The sequence below is a fragment of the Schistocerca piceifrons genome, chromosome 8 (genome assembly GCF_021461385.2).
Source record: "Schistocerca piceifrons isolate TAMUIC-IGC-003096 chromosome 8, iqSchPice1.1, whole genome shotgun sequence".
Classification (NCBI taxonomy): domain Eukaryota; kingdom Metazoa; phylum Arthropoda; class Insecta; order Orthoptera; family Acrididae; genus Schistocerca; species Schistocerca piceifrons.
Window position 1 is genome coordinate 280,027,770 of NC_060145.1, and position 21,613 is coordinate 280,049,382.

The window sequence follows — 21,613 nt, forward strand, 5'->3', positions numbered from 1 at the left end:
TTGATTAAGAATATCTGGTGCGGGGAGTGTAGAGTTCTCACACACAGCGCGGGGGCGCAGACACGGAAACCAACATCCGATGCCGCCGGCACCAGCTGCTGGCCACCGGTGCTCACCTGCCTCCAGATCTGCTCACCGACGCAGATTCCCCACCAGATGAGTGTAAAACAAAACTTTATTGTTTGGTACGAAGTGGAATAAACTGTTCAGTGAACTTTATTAGTGTAGTTACCACACTTAAAGTCAGTTAAATGCATACAAGATCAAAAGTTTGCAAGAATATGGTTAACACACGACAAGTCGAGGAAACTCAAGAACCAGCTATGGCTATGAAAGTTAGTAAGGAAGTGCCTGACTGGTCTGAGTTAGTAAATTTAATCAAAACTCAAAATGCGACTCTAAGTGAAAAACTAGATTCAGTACATTGTCAATTAAATAACCAGAGTGAAACGTTAAGTAGTCAAGCGGCAAATATAAGTTCGTTACATACCAAAGATGACTCAAGAAGAAAAGAATTTTGTAATCTATGCGAAGGCATGGATGCTTTAAAGACTGAATTCAATGCCTTAAATAGTAAAGAATAGAATTTACAATTAGATTTAAAGAATGAATTGACTAGTTCCTTGACTATTTATGTAAATCAAATGTTTACTGACTTCAGCCAGAAACAGAAAGATAATTTTCAGAATTTGACATAAAGGTTCGAATTGAATATTGAAGACACATGTAATAGTGTAGAATCAGAGCTTAATGAAAAGTTAGGATCCTTTGAAAATTTGTGCAATGATAAATTTAATGCTGTAAAGCAAGGGTTGAGTACTTTGAAAGAGAGTGTTGATAAGCAGGATAATTTAATGACAATAAATCAGTCGCAAATTACAGGTGTTAATACACGAGTAGATAATATGGAAAGGAACTTCAAAGAGAAATTAGTGAACTCTGATATCATAAATCTAAGTAGTTTGGAGGAACAAGTTGCAGAATTTATAGATCGTAAAGTTACCGAGAGAGTAACATCCGGAATCGTATCTCCTATTCTATATTCTGAACATGATACTAGGAAAGGCATAGATGACCTGTGGAAAGAATTTAAGCTCATCCAGGATAAAGTAGACAGAAGGTTAACTTCACCTTATGTGCTATTAACTAGTCAAGTGATAAATGATCAAGAGGTGAGGGGGGGGGGGGGGGGGCTAATTCAGGGTTATCCAGGCAATTCCCCAAATTTAAGCCAGATGGAGATGTACATCTGACACATTTCTTGAAAAGGTTTACCCAAGCTTTGCCAAAAAAATTGGGAACACTCTAAAAAGATTGAATTTGCTGTGGGCTACCTTCTAGGAGAAGCCTCACAATGGGGAACCATGAATATTGAGAATTTTTCTTTTTGGGAAGAGTTTCAAAAGAAGTTTAAAGAGAAGTACTGGTCTGCCAGTGCACAAGAGAAATTAATATCAGGTCCATGGAACCTGGGTGGAGTCATCTATCCCCCAATGATGTTAACATTCTGAGTTAACGGGCGGAGTGACAACCGACGGATACTGAGCTGTTTTCAGTGTTTCTTCCAAAATAGATTTCCTGCACCGAATTCCTTCAAAATCTTAAACTATTCTGTCATCTATTCCTAAAATTGTAAACTATCCTGTAATCTTATACCGTAGAAAACTGAATTTGACTACAAGATAAAGGAAACTTGTGAGAATCACAGAATAAGAAAGAAAGTGATATCGACATAAAATAAAATGAATAGAGTATTATATTTATGGATAATATAATATGAGGTGAATAATTAAACAACTATGATACCATAGTGTATAAATTTTCTATTTTGTATAGAGTATTTTATACATTTTATGAGATGTGATGTAAATGGGAGGGTTTGTATAGGTTTTGAAAGCTGTGGGTATTGTAAATAAAAGCATGGTTTACAAGAGCAAATATATCATGGCTAACACAAAACACACATCGCACCTTTCAGACAACCCTCGGAAACAAGTGTGCCTGATTCTTCACCATTTTCCATTTCCATAGGGTTGCTAAGATTTCCTTTGGGGGCCTCAAGGGTGAAAGTGGGAATGTCCATTTTATAGGAGACGATTAAACACCAAACCTCCTCCGGCGTCTCACTCAAGTACCTGAGAGGTAGGGATTCTGGGGAAGAGGGAAGGGTTTCCTTTGTTGGGGCTATCTTCTTTCTCTTCTTAGATCTTAGTAACCATATCTATTTTTTTTTCCTTTCTTACTTCTCATTTGAGGACCTATCTATTTTTTCCCTTTTTCCATATCACAAACTTCTATCGCTGAAGTCCTTCCTTGTTTTTGTGGTATCTAATAACCTACATCTTACCTTTAGCTAAAAAGGCTGAAGAATCAGACAACACGAACACACATCCGCATACACACAAAAATACATTTGGACACAGAAATTGAAATTACAGACTAAAAAGCCTGTCATGATGTGAGAATGCCAGGTATCTTACCTTTAGATAAGAAGGCTGAAGAATCAGACTACACGAACACACATCCACATACACACAAAAATACATTTAGACACAGAAATTGAAATTACAGACTAAAAAGCCCATCATGATGTGAGAATTGCCAGGTATCTTACCTTTAGATAAGAAGGCTGAAGAATCAGACTACACGAACACACATCCACATACACACAAAAATACATTTAGACACAAAAATTGAAATTACAGACTAAAAAGACTGTCACCATGCGAGAATTGCCAGGTGTTGTAGGGGAAAGAATTCAAGTACACAGTGATATAAACTATGACGATTCCACATCGCATATGTATATAAGAACTATTATGGTTCTTCATCGTGTAGAGATGTATACAAAGAAAGAATAGTGGCAAAGTACTCATGTGCAAAGAGGAGACAAAAGCATGTGAGTTGTGGGATAACTATAAAGCAGTAATGAGCAGGAGATAGACAAGGAAGAGATGTGAGCAAAGAAAGAAAAAGAAAGCAGGAGTGACATTAGTTATGCTGATCAATAGGAAATTTCAGTTTAATAAATACTCTGATGAATTGTAGGACAGTGGGAACTGAATGGTATATACAGACATAGTATCTACTAAGAGTATAGAAGATGAGAAGTAGAGGAGGACTCTAGAGAGTACATGAAGCAGTAAAAAGTGAATGCAAAGAGTAAAATAGATTTTGATTTTTACCAGAGAATACTTAATTACAGTATACATAGGAATGTATACTACGGTAATGAAACATGAGGCCTACTCAGAAAGGATAAGGGGGGTGTACCCAACATTTGCTAAGTATATAGGGCAGGCTTACCTACATGGAGATAGGACGACCTGTGGCATAAAAAATAGGAATGTTTTATAAACGGGGATACCTACCAGAATGGAAAGAGGAAGTGCTCTCATAAGGCCAACCCACAAGCAAGGTATAGGTACTGATCCTAGGAGAAGGGGACAGTATCACGACAAAAGTCACAAATTTTATAGGGATTATACTGGAAAGTTTGAATTATATGCACAATTAGCATTGTTACGTTTCATGTAAGTTTACAAGTGTCAAAAAGAACACTTTCATTTTGCCCAGAGTTCCTCCAAACTACAAAAAATAGTAAAAATAGTATATACAAAGGAACAGTAGTACAAAAAATGAGAACAGAAAGTAGATTACTCATGTGTCATGAACACCTGGAGTTTATGATTGGAAGTATAGGGAAAAAAAAGAGTCCACACAATTCTTAAATATTAGAAGTGCTCATTAAAACCTCAAGTGACGAACAGAATAAAGAAATGCTCAGCTAAAGATTGTTCTAGAGAGAAAAAAAATTGTTGTTGAAGTGAAAGATGTATATATAAATATGTATAAGAAAAATATATTGTTATGATATGAAATGTTGTTATGATTGATATTATTTACATAATGATTGTATATAAAATATTGTTTTGGATGTCAGTGAGGGATGATAGAATCCTACCTACTGTGTGTCACATGTTTGTGTGTGCAGGTTTAAATTCACTTACAGGAAGAACGTAGATGCGGTGATCGAATGGGCTCAACAGGTACCTGTTGGGAGATCCATGGAAGTCTTAGTGAAAGTGCGTATGAGAGGACCATGGAGCATTTATGTAACTCTGTGATAATAATGTTAGTGACCATTGTTATAATAATGAGAACAATTGATAAGGTATTCTTGAAAAAAAAAACTTTTGTCTTAGCCTTGTTGAAGGTAAGACGTGTATTACGATTCACTTTGGGACTGAACATGGAGTTTAAGCCAACTTTCTCTTATATGTAAATTAGTTTATTTCTAACGTTTGGAGACACAAGAGGCTTACAAAGCAGTATATAATTATATGAAGAGTGAGATTTGTAATATGTCTGAAGTTCAAATATATGTCATTAGTTGAAGCAAATGAAACTGGTATGTCAACTTATTTTTATAAGTAGAGAGAGTCTCAAGAAATTCCTGTACCTAGCACCATACTTCAGAGAAGAAAGTGAAAGAGAGTTTGCAGCAGCAGGCTAACCAGCAAGGAAAGTCGGCCGAGCATGTCAAGTAAGCCATCTCGTAAAAGAAATGGATTTAGTATATTTATTTCACACTTAAATTGTCGTCCAAATCCGTTAGATGTTCTGGGGTGCATAGTTGTTGTTATGCATGTACTGATGGATTAATAAAACAGTGTTTTGGAAAGCTTTCATGTGTATATTAAAAAATGTCCAACAAAAGGTAACAGGCCCAGGCACAGGTATGAAAGTAAGGTTTTATAAATGTTAAAATCAAAGTCATGTATGGAAACACAGATCTGGTTCAGAAGTTATGCATGTGTTAACCATTCATATTTTGCCGATTGATTATTCTTGCATGTAGACTGCCACTATTTTTTCTTTCACTCAAAGCTGAAAATGAGTGGTACAACCTGAACTGGACTTCCAGTGGTTGAAATGGTGATGAGGCATGGCCCATGATGAACTGTGGGATGTTGGTGAAAACACTCCTTCGGATCCAATGAAATGGGACAATTCTTGGAAGAAGAGAGACAAAAAGGCGCATTCCCCGATTATATTTTTCGTTGTCAAGAATAATTATGTCCATAAAAAAGATAAAAAAATGGATGGCAGCAGAAGCATGGACGGCCTTGGAAAAGATATTTGAAGACTCAGGACTCACATGAGTGGGCTTGCTTATATCATTAACCACTACCAAATTAGATAAATGCAAGTTGGTAGACGACTATTGCAATTGTATAATAACGACCACATTTAAGTTAAATCAAATGAAGTTTGCGGTGAGTGAATAGTGGATAGGAACTTTGCTCCTGGTTGGCTTACATGATCGTTATCAGCCTATGATCATGGTACTTGAAAACAGTGGCAGACATATTACGGGAGATTCTACTAAATTGAAACTGCTACATGATATCGAATCTGAAGACACAAATGGAAACGAAGAATTTGCTCTGTATACAAATAATAAGAGGCTCACAAAACGTATTATTAAATACGGCAAGTGCAATAAACTGAATTATATTGCTAACTATTGTTCTAGTAAGGATGAAAAAGGAGGAAGCTTGTCAAAAAATAACAATGACAGACATGTATTTAGAAAAAAGTCACAACAAAAGAAAGCTTTTCTTGCTGTTAATGGTAAACAAACTCATGAAAAGGATATGTGGTATTTAGATATCTGTGCCTCAACTCACATTACTAATGACAGGAAGAAGCTTCATAATGTCAAGCCATGCAATAGTTCAGGGACGAGTGTGGGAGGTGATGGGTTAATAGCAGAGACAATTGGAAGTGTTGATCTGATCTTCTATACTGGTGATAAAACAGCAGAAGTAGAAGCATCTGCCATCATTTACATCCAAAACTCAGCTGTAAATTTGCTCTCAGAACATTGGTTGAAAAGGCTTGTACTATGATGTTTGATGTTAACCTACCAAAGGAGTACTGGGCTGAAGTTGTGTCTACAACTGCATACCTATCTAATCATTCACCATCTACCAGTCTCGAAGATAAGATGCCATATGAACTCTGGCATAGGAGAAGCCCTTGTTTATCACAACTGAGAATTTTTGGCTGCAGTGCAATGGTTCACATTCCAAAACTCTATCAAAAAAAGTGGGATAAGAAGTCACAGAAGGTGAAATTTGTAGGCTACTGTCAAGCAACCAAAGGCTATTGATTCATCATTAGGGAGACTGGCCAGATAACTGTCAGCAGGGATATAAAATTCCTGGAAGATGGGAGTTTTTCAACTTTGAAGACAGAGAAACCTAAGACCGTAAATGCCTTAAGACTGGAACAAGAATCAGTTCTTCAGGACATCAATACTCCACAAACTGAAGGAGAAGTTAAATCAGAAATAGTGATGACGAACCCTTTTATGGCTTTGACAGTGAGAATTGAAACATAGATCAAAAGGTGACACCTAGAAGGTCAAACAGAGAACCAAAACTTAAGACATGGCCTGATCATGATGTCTGATCATGTTACTTACTATTTCAAAGAAGGACTTCCAAGTGAAGACATTTATCTCAAAGAAGCTTTGGAAGTGGCAAATAATGAAGAATGGAAAAAAGCAATGAAGAAAGAATTCTCATCTCTAGTTCATAATAACATGTCTGAAGAGGCAGAGCTACCCAGGGGACACAAACCACTCAAGATTAAGTGGGTATTAAAAATAAAGCTTGGGACTAGCAGTACACCAGACACATTTAAGGCACACCTTTTGGTAAAAGGATGCACTTAAGTTGAAGGTGGTGATTATCAGGAAATCTCTTGTCTATGGCAGCTCAAGAGAACCTGGAGATTGACCATGTTGACTCATTACTGCTTATCTCTATGGAGAATTAACTGAAGAAATTTATGTCATTCTAGCAGAAAATTTTGCAACTCCTGGAAAAGTTTGGAGGCTGAAGAAAGCTGTTGATGAACTCAAACAGGCTGGCTGGTAGGAATTAGAATAAAAAAATTGTTGAGGTGTTAAGAAAACTAAAACTGAACAGATCGAAAACTAAAATTGAACAGATCAAACACTGATCCACATATCTATTTTTACAGAAATGGCACCAAACTAGTCATCATAGCTTTATATGTCAATGATATGTTATTATTTTCAAATGAATAAAAGACTTAGGACAGATATGCTAATGCCTATCCATGGAAATTACATGGGATCATGATAATGGAAAAATCTGGATCTCCCAGAAATCACATGCCAAAAAAGTTATGGAGAAATTTGGAATGAGTGAAGTGAAGCTGGTGTCAACAACCACTTGAAATTCGTTTGGACTTTGAAACAGTCCAATCAGGTGATATCAAGAGGCAATAGGAAGTCTTCTATGCCTATCCCAAGTTTCCAGACCTGATATGTGTTTTGCTGTAAATCTCCTTGGCAGATATAATCACAATTTTAAAAAGATTGTTTAGATATTTAAAGGGAACTGTGGACTACAAGCTAGAATTTTTTAGAGGTGGTAACAGAGAAACAACAGCCTTCAGTGATGCAGATTGGGGAAATGAAATCAATGACAGACACTCTGTAATTGTTCATGCATAAAGTCGCAAAACTCTTGAATTTCGTGGTCTAATAGAAAACAAAAAGCTATTGCAATTTCTACTTGTGAAGCTGAATATATGGCCTCGGTATCAACTGTACAAGATTTACTGTGGTTAAGACAACTTATGTCTGAGGCAGATCCAAGCAGTGCCATAAAGCCATTTACAGTGTATTGTGATAATAAAGGAGCAATTCAGTTAGCTAAAAATCTAGAGACAAACTCTAGATCAAAGCATATAGATATAAAGTATCATTTTATAAGAAGGCATGTTAAGTTAGGTGTTATCAATGTTGAACATCTGCCTTCTGAAGAAATGTTAGCCGATGCTTTCACAAAACCACTTAGCAACACCAGACATAAAACATGAGTAAGAAACTGTGCCCTTGTGAAATAAGTGAAGATGTTTGTTGTAGAATTTTGCACAGAGCATAACTTAATCATAGCTAACACATGGTTCGAGAACCATAAAAGAAGGTTGTATACATGGAAGAATCCTGGAGATACTAGAAGGTATCAGATAGATTATATAATAGTAAGACAGAGATTTAGGAACCAGGTTTTAAATTGTAGGACATTTCTAGGGGCAGATGTGGACTCTGACCACAATCTATTGGTTATGAACTGTAGATTAAAACTGAAGAAACTGCAAAAAGGTGGGAATTTAAGGAGATGGGATCCGGATAAATTGACTAAACCAGAGGTTGTACAGAGTTTCAGGGAGAGCATAAGGTAACAATTGACAGGAGTGGGGGAAAGAAATACAGTAGAAGAAGAATGGGTAGCTCTGAGGAATGAAGTAGTGAAGGCAGCAGAGGATCAAGTACGTTAAAAGACGAGGGCTATTAGAAATCCTTGGGTAATAGAAGAAATATTGAATTTAATGGATGAAACGAGAAAATATAAAAATGCAGTAAATGAAGCAGGCAAAAAGGAATACAAACGTCTCAAAAATTAGATTGACAGGAAGTGCAAAATGGCTAAGCAGGGATGGCTAGAGGACAAATGTAAGGATGTAGAGGCTTATCTCACTAGGGGTAAGATAGATACTGCCTACAGGAAAATTAGAGAGACCTTTGGAGAATAGAGAGGCACTTGTATGAATATCAAGAGTTCAGATGCAAACCCAGTTCTAAGCAAAGAAGGGAAAGCAGAAAGGTGGAAGGAGTATATAGAGGGTCTATACAAGGGCAATGTATTTGAGTACAACATTATGGAAATGGAAGAGGATGTAGATGAAGATGAAATGGGAGATACGATACTGCATGAAGAGTTTGACAGAGCACTGAAAGACCTGAGTCGAAACAAAGAACCGGGAGTAGACAACATTCCATTGGAACTACTGACGGCCTTGGGAGAGCCAGTCCTGACAAAACTCTACCATCTGGTGAGCAAGATGTATGAGACAGGCGAAATACCCTCAGACTTCAAGAAGAATATAATAATTCCAATCCCAAAGAAAGCAGGTGTTGACAGATGTGAAAATTACCGAACTATCAGTTTAATAAGTCACAGCTGCAAAATACTAACACAAATTCTTTATAGACAAATGGAAAAACTGGTCAAAGCCGACCTCAGGGAAGATCAGTTTGGATTCCGTAGAAATGTTGGAACACGTGAGGCAATACTGACCTTACGACTTATCTTAGAAGAAGGATTACGGAAAGGCAAACCTACGTTTCTAGCACTTGTAGACATAGAGAAAGCTTTTGACAATGTTGACTGGAATACTCTCTTTCAAATTCTGAAGGTGGCAGGGGTAAAATACAGAGAGAGAAAGGCTATTTACAATTTGTACAGAAAGCAGATGGCAGTTATAAGAGTCGAGGGAAATGAAAGGCAAGAAGTGGTTGGGAAGAGAGTGACACAGGGTTGTAGTCTCTCCTCGATGCTATTTAATCTGTATATTGAGCAAGCAGTAAAGGAAACAAAAGAAAAGATCAGAGTAGGTATTAAAATCCATGGAGAAGAAATAAAAACTTTGAGGTTCGCCGATGACATTGTAATTCTGTCAGAGATGGCAAAGGACTTCTAAGAGCAGTTGAACGTAATGGGCAGTGTCTTGAAAGAAGGATATAAGATGAACATCAACAAAAGCAAAATGAGGATAATGGAATGTAGTCGAATTAAGTCAGGTGACGCTGAGGGAATTAGACTAGGAAATGAGACACTTAAAGTAGTAAAGGAGTTTTGCTATTTGGGGAGCAAAATAACTGATGATGGTCGAAGTAGAGAGGATATAAAATGTAGACTGGCAATGGCAAGGACAGCGGTTTTGAAGAAGAGAAATTTTTTAACATTGAGTATAGATTTAAGTGTCAGGAAGTCCTATCTGAAAGTATTTGTATGAGTGTAGCCATGTATGGAAGTGAAACATGGACGATAAATAGTTTGGACAAGAAGAGAATAGAAGCTTTCAAAATGTGGTGCCACAGAAGAATGCTGAAGATTAGATGGGTAGATCACATAACTAATGAGGAGGTACTGAACAGAATTGGGGAGAAGAGGAGTTTGTGGCACAACTTGACAAGAAGAAGGGACCGGTTGGTAGGACATGTTCTGAGGCATCAAGGGATCACAAATTTAGTATTGAAGGGCAGTGTGGAGGGTAAAAACCGTAGAGGGAGACCAAGAGATGAGTACACTAAGCAGATTCAGAAGCATGTAGGTTGCAGTAAGTATTGGGAGATGAAGAAGCTTGCACAGGATAGAGTAGCATGGAGAGCTGCATCAAACCAGTCTCAGGACTGAAGACCACATCAACAACAACTGTGTGTCAATGTCAGTTGAAGGGACATGTTAAGATATGTAAATTGATATTGACAGTTTTTTGTTTACTCCTTTGTGTGATAATTATTCGGTGGTTATTATGTGTTCTAAGATGTGTGGTTGTTGTTATGCACGTACTGATTAATTAATAAAACATTGTTTTGGATAGCTTCCATATGTGTATTAAAAGTGCTTAACATCTGAACAAAAGTACGTTATTTACAAACTCTCATTGTTTTTAATTCCTGCCTATACCCCTGCCCGCGAAGTGGGTATACATTTATTTCTAATTTTGTGGTTATGGATTGCAAAGTTCATCCCAAATTTGCTCTTGTTAGTAACCACAAATATCATTATGGAGTTATATATTGGCACATAATTGTAAGAAACTCAGAGTCTATGAAGAGTTCACATATGCAAGGAAAGAGCCAGAAGATGTTTACATGGAAGCACCAATACAGAAACCAGTAACTTCTGGAAGCTTCATGTAGAAAAGCTTCTCGTCACAAAGTAAAGTGATAATATACATTATTTTTAGTGACATCTCTCAGCCAAGAGGACAGCCTCATCTACTGGAAGCAGAAACAAAAATTAGAACTAGAAAAGATTTAAGTTTATAGGAAGTAAGTAATTTTGAATCCAGAATGTTACTGACAGAACATACTGGTGTGACTGAAGAATGTTATGTGTAGTTGGGGAGGAGCTGCTTCTATAAACAAATAAGACAGGAAGTAGACCAAAATGTACAGTGAACGTTGTGTTAGACACGGTACTTTAACCAGTAAAGAAGTATCCTTTTAATCAGTGAATACAAAAGTGATATAAGATTAGATATATATCTCCTGAGTATCTGAGCGTATTTACTACATTATAAACGACATGTTTTTTCACTATGAACTGACTGATCAACGCTGCAGATAGTGAATATATGTAGTAAGTATTATTTATAATGACTCACTCACTAGTGATGTAATTCTGTTGTGACAATATTGCTTCATTGGATAGACCTTACAAGCCATATGTAAATCATTTTCAATATTAAATGTGAATATTTTGTAAATTTTATGAAATATCTGCACATATAAGCTACCTCAAGGAAATCGAGACCACATGTTGGTGTTGCAGGAGTTGTCTGCCATCGCCTGCGCCAGAACCACCGTCTTTCAGAATCCTGCAGTTCAAAGTGTGAAAATGCAAGAGATACATTGTGACCACGTGGAGCCTTTATATTCCATGTGCAGTCCAGAGAATTTGGATATATTTCTGGGAAGTTTGGACTCTCTATCACTCCATGGAAACCGCGAAGATCTAAGTTGCAAACTGAAATAGAATAAAACTTGAAATTAATCTTTGGAGATATGATCAGAGTTACGTGAAAAGTTATATACATTTTACAACACAGTTTCATAGGATTCCGACAGCTTTGTGTAAACCACAATATAATAGTAGATACATGTATGTGATTACAATATTCTTCCATTTATTTTTACACTGTTGGTAGGTATGAGTCAGGAGTTTTGTGTCCAATGAGTTCTATAGAACATTTGTTACCATTACACTTATCAAAACAGTATATTGAAGTACAAATTATTTTTAATTATTGAGGCTTAAGTTCAACTGAACAGACACTAAAAAATTGTATGCAAAATAATAAATAAAGATAGCAGATATCTCCACAGTACACAGGGAATACCAGGAAGCTTCTTATAAAACAACACTTACAGCACAATAGGTACAAAACAAAGCATGAATTCACAGACAGGCAAGTTTTAAGAAATTTTCTCAGCTATGAAAAGCACAATATGACACCTTGAACTACTACTGTAGCACAATGTTATCTTAAACAGCTTTCACAAAACCTTAAGTGCTTCAAGACACTCTGATTCCTTTACCTTTCTCTTCATCAGTCCTCTAAACCTGACACTTGTGTGACCTGCTCATTTCCACCTTCCGCAATGACACATACTTTCCACCTTGCGGATGGAACTAGGTAACCTAGTTAGCCATTCTGTCTACTTGTCACTTCTGCCCAGCACATGACTGTCACGATGGCCAATTGAGACTGTCTAAGCCTGTTACCTAAAACAACTGTAACTGTGCTGGAAAATAATGCCCTTTTTTTAAAATAAAATTTGAAGGGAGGTTTCCTGTTTGAAGTTTAGATTTGTTCCACAAATGATTTGCTTGTGGCCACACTAGACCACTTCAGTCACTAAGTACTCAATTTTTCTTCAAGGTTGTACTGTGTGGTTCTTATCATCTGCCTCATACAATTGCATTCTGTCCTTTCATAATTTTCTCAGTTCATTTGAAATCTCTACAGTTATACTATATGACAGTTCTTCTGCCATTTGCTTAAAAAAGAGTATTAATGCTATCTTTGTTCTCTGCCAGCTGCTTTAAAATTTTAATCCACTGCCTTCCTGTCTTCTTTCCTCATCCGAAATTGTATTGTTGCAGTTGGATGATGTGAAATAAATAACGAGATTTCTTTTTCCTCTTCATTGTGCTGGTGATTTGGGCAGTCCCTCAATAGATAATTTCATTGTGGAGGATTCCCCACACCCTTCTAATCTGGATTCTTTTTATTTATGTTGGGTCTGATGATTCTTCTTTCAATTTTGAAATCCTGATCAGTTCTTTTTTCATTTCTAATTTGGAAAAGGGTTTCGCAAGCATAAGTGGCCCTTGGGAGAGATACAGATTTACAGTGCTGGGTTTTAGTATCTAATGACATATATTTCTTATTATACATTCACCAGTACAGAAGTTGGATCTTTTTTCATTTTTCTGGTTCTATTTATCCATATTTCTTTCTCATTTAAGCTATGCTCGATGACTTCTTCAATTTACTTAAACTGTTGAACTACATTAATTTTTTGATTGTTTATGAAGATTTTACTTATACAAAGGGGTTTCCACAGTGTGATTTCAGTTTTCTTGAAGGATACTTGTAATATATTTTTGGAGATTGATGATGTGGGCATGAACTTTTTCCATGTCAAGAGCAAAGTGTACTGATCAGTGCTGTGGATGGGCTGGATTCCCAAAGTCCTTCACCAAAAAGGGTGAAGTAAATAATCCAGAATTTGAACCCTGACAGCAATGCTACCATGTTGAATAATGCTTTTCGTGCAGCCACAGGACATTGTGTCATGACTCAAACTGTGTGCATTAGGCTGCATGATGCGCAACATCACTCCCGACATCCATGGCAAGGTCCATCTTTGCAACCACAACACCATGCAGTGCAGTACATATGGGCCCAACAACATGCCAAATGGAACACTCAGGATTGGCATCACATTCTCTACCGATGTGTGTCACATATATCTTCAACCATAAAATCATAGGAGGCATATTTGGAGGCAACCAGGTCAGGTTGAACGTCTTAGACACACTGCCACTGGTGGTCATGTAAGGCACAATAATGGCTGTACGATATGTGAATGCCATAGAGCAAACTTATCGGCAGCATACTGGTGAGGCACTCGTCTTCATGGACGACAATTTGTGCCCCGATCGTGCACATCTTGTCAATGATGTACTTCAGGCGCTCAACTAGAGTGACCAGCATGTCCTCCAGACATGAACCCTATCGAACATGCCTGGGATGGATTGAAAAGGACTGTTTATGGACAACGTAATCCACCAACACCCTGAGGGATCTACGACGAATGGTCACTGAGGAGTGGGACAATCTGGACCAACAGTGCCTTGATGAACTTGTCGATAGTATGCCACGACGAATACAGGCATGCATCAATGTGAGAGGAGGTGATACTGGGTATTAGAGGTACTGGTGTTTACAGCAACCTGGACCACCACCTCTGAAGGTCTCGCTGTATGGTGGTACAACATACACTGTGTGATTTTCATGAGCAATAAAAAGGATGGAAATGATGTTTATGTTGGTCTCTATGCCAATTTTCTGAAAAGAGTTCCGGAATTCTCAGAAGTGAGGTGAGGCAAACTTTTTTTGATGTGTGTATTATTAATGCTGCAGCCATTTTCCTGTGTACAAACCATAATTGAGATATATTGCATTTTTCTGATTGATCGCAGGAAATTATAACATGAACTGCATCACACACCCACAATCAAAAACAAATCTTTTATTTGTCTGTGGCAAGTAAACATAAATCAAAGTTTATCACTTTCCTAATTCACAGTAATGTTCTGTACTTTTTTAATTGTGATTGACTTGGAATAAGGAACCACCAAATTCATCAGACCAAATAAAGAGCTGCTCACATTAATTAATACCAGCATTAATATACAAGGCACCAAAATAACACCAATGACCATCTCATACGTGACTGGAAAAAGTGAATTTCCACTTTACGCCCACAGTATGCATTAAGGGAGCTATCAGGTATACACCGGGATTTTAAAAAAGAAAGATAACATTAACTGAAGGTGGAACTATCAAAAATGGTTCATAAATAAGAATGAAGCACATCAAACAAATATCCATATTTTAAAATTATGGGAATACTGAACATTTAATTTCATCTTTATCCCAAAAAATTTATTAAATAATAACTCTGAGTTTCCATAACTGTAAACAATTTATAAAAAAGGATAAAAGAATACAAAATAACTTGATAAATGTCATATTAAAATAGATTGATACTCACAGTAAAGAAGGCACGCTAAGTTGCAGACAGACACAATTAAAAGACATTTACACAGAGCTTTCAGCCACAGTCTTTATCAGCAAAGGGGAAACAGAGAAACACATACCATTCACACACACGAGCAAGCACATCTCACGCACACATGACTGCCAACCACAGCAATTAAGGCTAGAATGCAACTAGCCAGAGAGATGGCAGCAACAATCTGGAGGGAGCAGGCAAGGGGAAGGGATAGTAGTGTAGGAGTGGAGGGACAGAGAAATGCTGTCTGGCAGTGTGTGCAGGGATTGGAATGTCAACAGGTGCAGCTCCAGGAGGTTGTGGGGAAGGGAGCTCAGGAAAAGAGGAGCAAAAAGGAGAGGAATGGAGAAAGAAGGATGAGTGAATTGGCACAGAGCAGCAACCAAAGAAGCCATACTGGGCCATCCATGAATGCAGCCATGTAATTTATCAGTTCTGCTGCAACCATTGTACAGCTTTTTATATGGGTATAAATACCAACCAGCTGTCCACCAGGATGAATGGCCACTGCCAAACTGTGGAGAAGAGAAAAGTAGATCACCCTGTGGCACAACATACAGCTGAGCATAAAATGCTTGATTTCAGTGTCTGCTTCACTACCCGAGCCATCTGGAACCTCCCCTTCACCATCGGTTTTCTGAACTGCACAGATCAGAGTTAGCATTACAATACATACTCCACATCAGTAATTACCCTCGCCTCAACCCATGGTTACTTACACTCCTCACATCCTCTACACAACGGTTTCCACCCCTCTGTCCTATCATCACCTCCCTATTCTCATCTCCCACCTCTTTGTTTGCCATTCTCTGCCAATGCACCTGCCCATCTTTCCCTACTCATCTCCTTTCCCCCCCTCTTTTTTCCACCTTCCTGCCCACAAGCTCCTTACACTGTGCCTGTTGGCATTCTAGTCCCTGCACACTCTGCCAGAATGTGTTCCTCTGTCCCTCCACCCATACATTACTATCCCTTCCCCTTCCCTGCCCTCTCCAGACTGCTGCCACCATCTCACATAATAGTTGCATTCTGGCCTGACCTGCTGGAGTTGACAGTCTTGTGTGCTTCTTACGTGTATGAATGGGGCGTGTTCCTCAGTTTCTCTTTTGCTGATGAAGGCTGTGGCTGAAAGCTTTGTGTAAGCGCCTTTTAATTGTGCCTATCCACAACTTAATATGTCTTCTTTACAGTAAGTAAGAATCTATCTTTCCCTACAGTGTTGATATTCCTATGTGGAGTTTCCATTGTCTGACATATTCAGGTAACTATGCATAACATCAAATGTATTTCAGATATTGTGGATACTTAATACTAAATAAAACACCAATGAAAATTTCTGGGTGAAATGATACACAAAATAAAGAAAAGGCAATGACTCAACTGTAGCTGATTGATGTGTGGCACACAGAAATATGCAATAGAACACAGTATTCACATCAACTTTAAAGCTCTTGCTCTTTTTATGGCAAAAGTACACAGATTCACATGCACAAACACAGACACCCAAATGTACACACATGACAAAAGTGTAAAAAATGATGCGTGTATGTTCCACCTACATAAAAATGAAAATACATTGCAGCATATGGAACGGATTACACACAGTGTATAAGGCATCTATAATTTACATTAGTTTCAATTCGCAAGTGTATCACCACAATTTTGAAGCAATTTTTGTTTGCAAAAAACCATGGAATCAAAAGAATGATCTCTGCAACTTCATACACAATCAATAGATGGCACTGGATTTGTGCAACTTTGTAGAGCTACGAGCATTTAAATATAAGCAAATAAGACCTTATTTTTCATGTAAAAGCAAATGGTCCTTACTGTTCAAATACAGATCATACCACACATTCTTACTGACTGATGCACCAGATAAATGTTACATTAGTCCAGCTCATGGATTCAATATGGGTCTTAATCACTTCTCAGGCTTGTAATTCACTGCACTGCACTTTATACTACACAAAACCGTCTTGGAAGTATACCAAGTATCTTTCATGTTCATAAAAAGGTACAGTTTGAGGAATTAATGTTTAAAATACTAATTTAATTTGGTTAGTATATCAACTAAAATAAATGGTATTATAATAGACTAAATAAAAAAAATCTCACCTGTGGTGACAAGAGAAAACATGTATAAAAATATGGAAATATGCAAAGTTTTGGGGTCTGGAGCATCTTCTTCTGGCAGTAAGGATGAAGTGAAAAGAAGAGGGATGGATGAAAAGGACTGTTGAGGTTTATGAAATTGGAGAGCTTCACAAAATTTGGACAGGACCCCAGGTCAGGGGAGACTTACTGCATGGAGTAAGAAGGAATGTGTTGCCTTTTCATTCTGTTTAGCAAGTCTCCACAGACATGGGATCTATAACTCTCCACACTTCCCGACCTTCTTCAGTCTTTTCCTTCATTGCTCTTCCTTTCTTTTCATTCCTTTTGCCAGAAGAAGGAGCCACTGGCTCTGAAAGGTTGGGTATTTCCAAATATTTTATATTTTTATATGTGTTTTCTCCTAGTGCTGCTTGGTGAGTAGATTCCTTATCTATCCAATTAATTTCATTATCATGTATCTTACAACAAAGCTAACAACTTACTATTAAGAGGTCACTCCAATTGTATGTATAAGTGATGTATGGACTTGCATCTTGCTATTACTGAATTAATCCTCACCTTCTCACCTTTGTTAAAAAAAAAAAAAAAAAAAAAAAAAAAATTCAATAAGACCTAATGTTTTCAAGCATCTGGTACAACTGGTCCACTGCATTGACAGAGACCTAAATCAACCTAAATCAATCATCACAGCAGGAAGTATGAAGTACAGCACATCATGCTTACCAGTATCATACTTTGCGTGGAAGCCTCGACCACTACCACTGAAGTCAGACTTGAATGTAACAAACATGTGATTGGAAGATGATCGGATAAACGCTGGATGTGAACTGGAACAATATGCTCCCAGGAGTCGGCCAGATGGGTCCTTTCCATCGCGAACCTGAAACAAAGTAATTAATGCAATGAATATACTGTATTTCAAACAGATATTTCTTCTGTGGGCGCACAGTACAGGACACATTATTGTGGGGATCTTACTACTTTCTACACACAGTATCACTCACATCCACAAATTGATCATTTTACCATAGCCAGGTTTCTACTACTGAACAATATCAGTACCATCCAAACTTATGAGTTAACCCCTTCCTGAAGGTACTGGAAAAAAATGTGTGTGCAAGAACCATAACTCTCTCACAATAAGATACTTATCATTAGGCAGTCTCAATTTGGATTTTAAAAGGACCTCTTCACAGAAAATGCCATTTCACAACTCTCATGTTCGACTGCACAGAATCTAAATGACGAAATATTACCAAATGTTATCTTCCGTGGCTTGTCAAAAGCGTTTCACTATGCATTTCACAGTGTTCTCATCAAGATGCTCAATAATTGGAATGAATGGGATGCAGAATGTTGCATTAAGAAACTCAAGGAGAGTAAACAATGAAAGAGCACCTTCAAAATGAGGAATAATCACTACTGGTGTACCACAGTCAGTGATATTGGTGTTCTTGTGTAATATCTTCAGCTACATCTATACTCTACAAATCACCATGAAATGCATGGTGCAGCGTACATCCCACTATAGCAGTTAACAGAGGTTCTTCCCATTCCATTCATATATGGAGCAAAGGAAAAGTGACTGTCTGAATGCCTCTTTGCATGCCGGAATTATTCTAATCTTATCCTCACAATCCCTATGTATGTGATACATAGGAGGTTGTAGTATATTCCTAGAATCATAATTTAAAGACAATCTTGAAACTTTATTAATAGACTTTCATAAGATAGTTCACATTTCCAGAATGAGTTTGGAAGGTAGGAGACGAGGTACTGGCAGAAGTAAAGCTGTGGGTACCGGACGTGAGTCGTGCTTCGGTAGCTCAGTTGGTAGAGCACTTGCCCGCGAAAGGCAAAGGTCCCGAGTTCGAGTCTCTGTCGGGCACACAGTTTTAATCTGCCAGGAAGTTTCATAGTTCACATTTATTTTGAAGAGACTCCCAGTTAAGTTCCTTCAGTATCTCTGTGGCAGTCTCCCATGGATCAAACAAACATGCGACCATTTGTGCTGCCCTCCTCTTTATACACTCAGTAACCCCCCCCCCCCCCCCCCCCCCCCCCCCCCCCCCCCGGTTAGTCCTGTTTGGTATGGTTCCCACAAACTTCAGCAACACTCTACAACTCGCCAGAAAAAGGTTTTTAAGCAATCTCCTTTGTAGACTGATTGCACTTCCCCAGTATTCTACCAATAAACTGAAATGTACCACCTACTTTAACCACACCTGAGCCTAAGTGACCATTCCATTTCGTATCCCTACAATGTGTTACATGTAGATGATTGTATGACTTGACCGATCCAACAGTGACTCACTCATATATTACTGTCACAGGATACTATTTTTTTCCCCCTCTCTCCATTTTGTGGAATGCACAGTTTTACATTTTTGAACATTTAGAGCAAGTTACCAATATTTCATCACTTTAAAGTGGACTGTGTTAAAGCTTTTAACCCTCTGACTGCTGGAGGCACACCATCTGCTTGGCACGCTGAGGTGCCGAGACCTGCTGCGTAATCTGGCCACTTGCGTTAGGTGCCTGTCCCTCGGAGATGCCACCAGAGTCGGAGAGGCCCATGCCACCCAACCTGCCCTGTGCTGAACACTTCTGGACTGATTACGACTCGCTCACAGCCAACATGAATTTTTGGCAACTTTGAGCTGTAATATCTCAGGCAATAGTTCTTTTAAAGAAATCAAATTTTGCCATCTTGTACAACTTTATGTGTTCTCTTCAGAATAATAATGAAAAGAATTTTACTAGCCATATTGAGCCAGAAAATTGTAGGTAAATCAGCCAAAAAAATGGACACCAAAAAAATTTCGAAGCTTGGATTCTTGCATCTCCTGAACTAATGCTACGACGGATGTGAAACTTGGCATGTAGTAACCTAACAACACAAGGTTCTTCAATATGAAGTTTCATTTCCACAGCACTTTCCAGTACTGAATGAATTAAGCACAAAATTGAAGATTTTGTAAAAACATCAAAAATGCGGTATTTTCATTCTGATTTTGCTAAAAATCTATGCTCTGTAAAACATACCTAGCTGTATAACTGGAATGAAAGTTGGGCACAAAAAACAGGCTTGAAAACAATGTAAACTTCGGATTTGCATATCTATAGTTCTATTCTTTTATCTTGGCGCCTCGTGCATACCCGCCCAGACGCGGGAGATTGCTGCGTTGCCAGTTGCAAACAACGCACGCGCCAAGAGAAGCAGCGCCGTAGTACAGTATAGTTCGTAAACTTACGTTTAGGCGGGAGCGCGCAGTTTATGAAGTAAAGCAACCACAGCCGCATTAACCCTTTCGCTGCTACAGAGACATGCTCCCCGCATTCCGTGCTGTGCGCGAATTTGTCATCACTGCACTGCTCGTCTGTGCAGACACATGGTGTTCCAACTGCTTTGACACACTTATCATTCGATTTCACAAAAACTATTTGGCCCCAAAATTAGAAAAACCATAAACTTATTATGATTATAATGAAGAGACAAAGCACCAGAAATTTCAAAAAATTACATTCAAACGAATAAAATTCATGAAGTAAGACACTTCAATACTGTTTTAAATAAAGAAAATATTAAACTCAAAACAAGGTTTGAACCCGGAGCCATTCGCGTAGCAGCCAAATACCTTAACCATTACACTAACGCAGCTCATCAATCAATAGGATTCCTCTCCAGCATGCACCAAGAGAAGCAGCGCCATAGTATAGTATAGGTCGCAAACTCACCTTTGGGGGAGAGCGCGCAGTTTATGAAGTAAAGTCAATACCGACAAACACTGTTGGTATGACTATGAATTACTCACATTTTGTCTAAGTACAATAGGAAATAAACAATTACTGCTGTTCTTTATTGTGAAAAAGCGGTTCGTGAGAATGATACAAACACCTTTCCTTGCTATCGCCTGAATTAGGAGGCTTATTGCTTGTTTGGTTTAATTAACTAATAGAATATGAAACAACTGGTATAAAGAATGCTTTTTCCAAACTTTCTATAAAAGGAAGTCTGCTATCAAGACATTGCTTTTGTACAATTACTGTATTTATGACTGAATGTTTCTAAAACTGAAGGCACTCGTCTGTGCTCTGCACTGCTGTCAAGCTCTGGCAACATCATTGTCTGTTCACTGGCTGACTGTGTTTTGTGAAATCAGATGCATAGAGCGAACCTAAACTGGGATGCTGTCGTAAATGACGCGCACTTTAGTAGAGTGAATGCATGATGAAAATGAAATTTAGAGTGCAATAGATTGACAGCACAACAATAATGAATAAAAATTTTTATTTCCCTACTATTTTCCAATAATCTACAAATTAGTCAAAAAGATGTTGATTTTTATGAAAAGGTGAAAGCAACATATGTTCGATACTTCTTTTAGAAATACCATTTTCCATTAATTTGTTCAAAGCCAGTCTCATTCAAACAACAAATTTTAAGCCCCCCACCCTACCCAGAACAATGATCTTATTTTCCAATATTGGCTAGCAACAGATGCAAAGTAG

At 37.9% G+C, this 21,613-nt stretch overlaps 1 protein-coding gene across 1 annotated transcript in view; it reads right to left on the reverse strand.

Annotated features, from left to right (window-relative positions):
* LOC124711575 (cubilin-like) overlaps window positions 1-21,613 on the reverse strand; it is a gene marked incomplete in the record, with an annotated part of 644,865 nt that overhangs the window by 476,055 nt on the left and 147,197 nt on the right. The window contains 2 exon segments of the mRNA XM_047241722.1: window positions 11,413-11,642; window positions 17,825-17,981. Of these exon segments, the coding sequence (XP_047097678.1) occupies window positions 11,413-11,642; window positions 17,825-17,981 (387 nt within the window).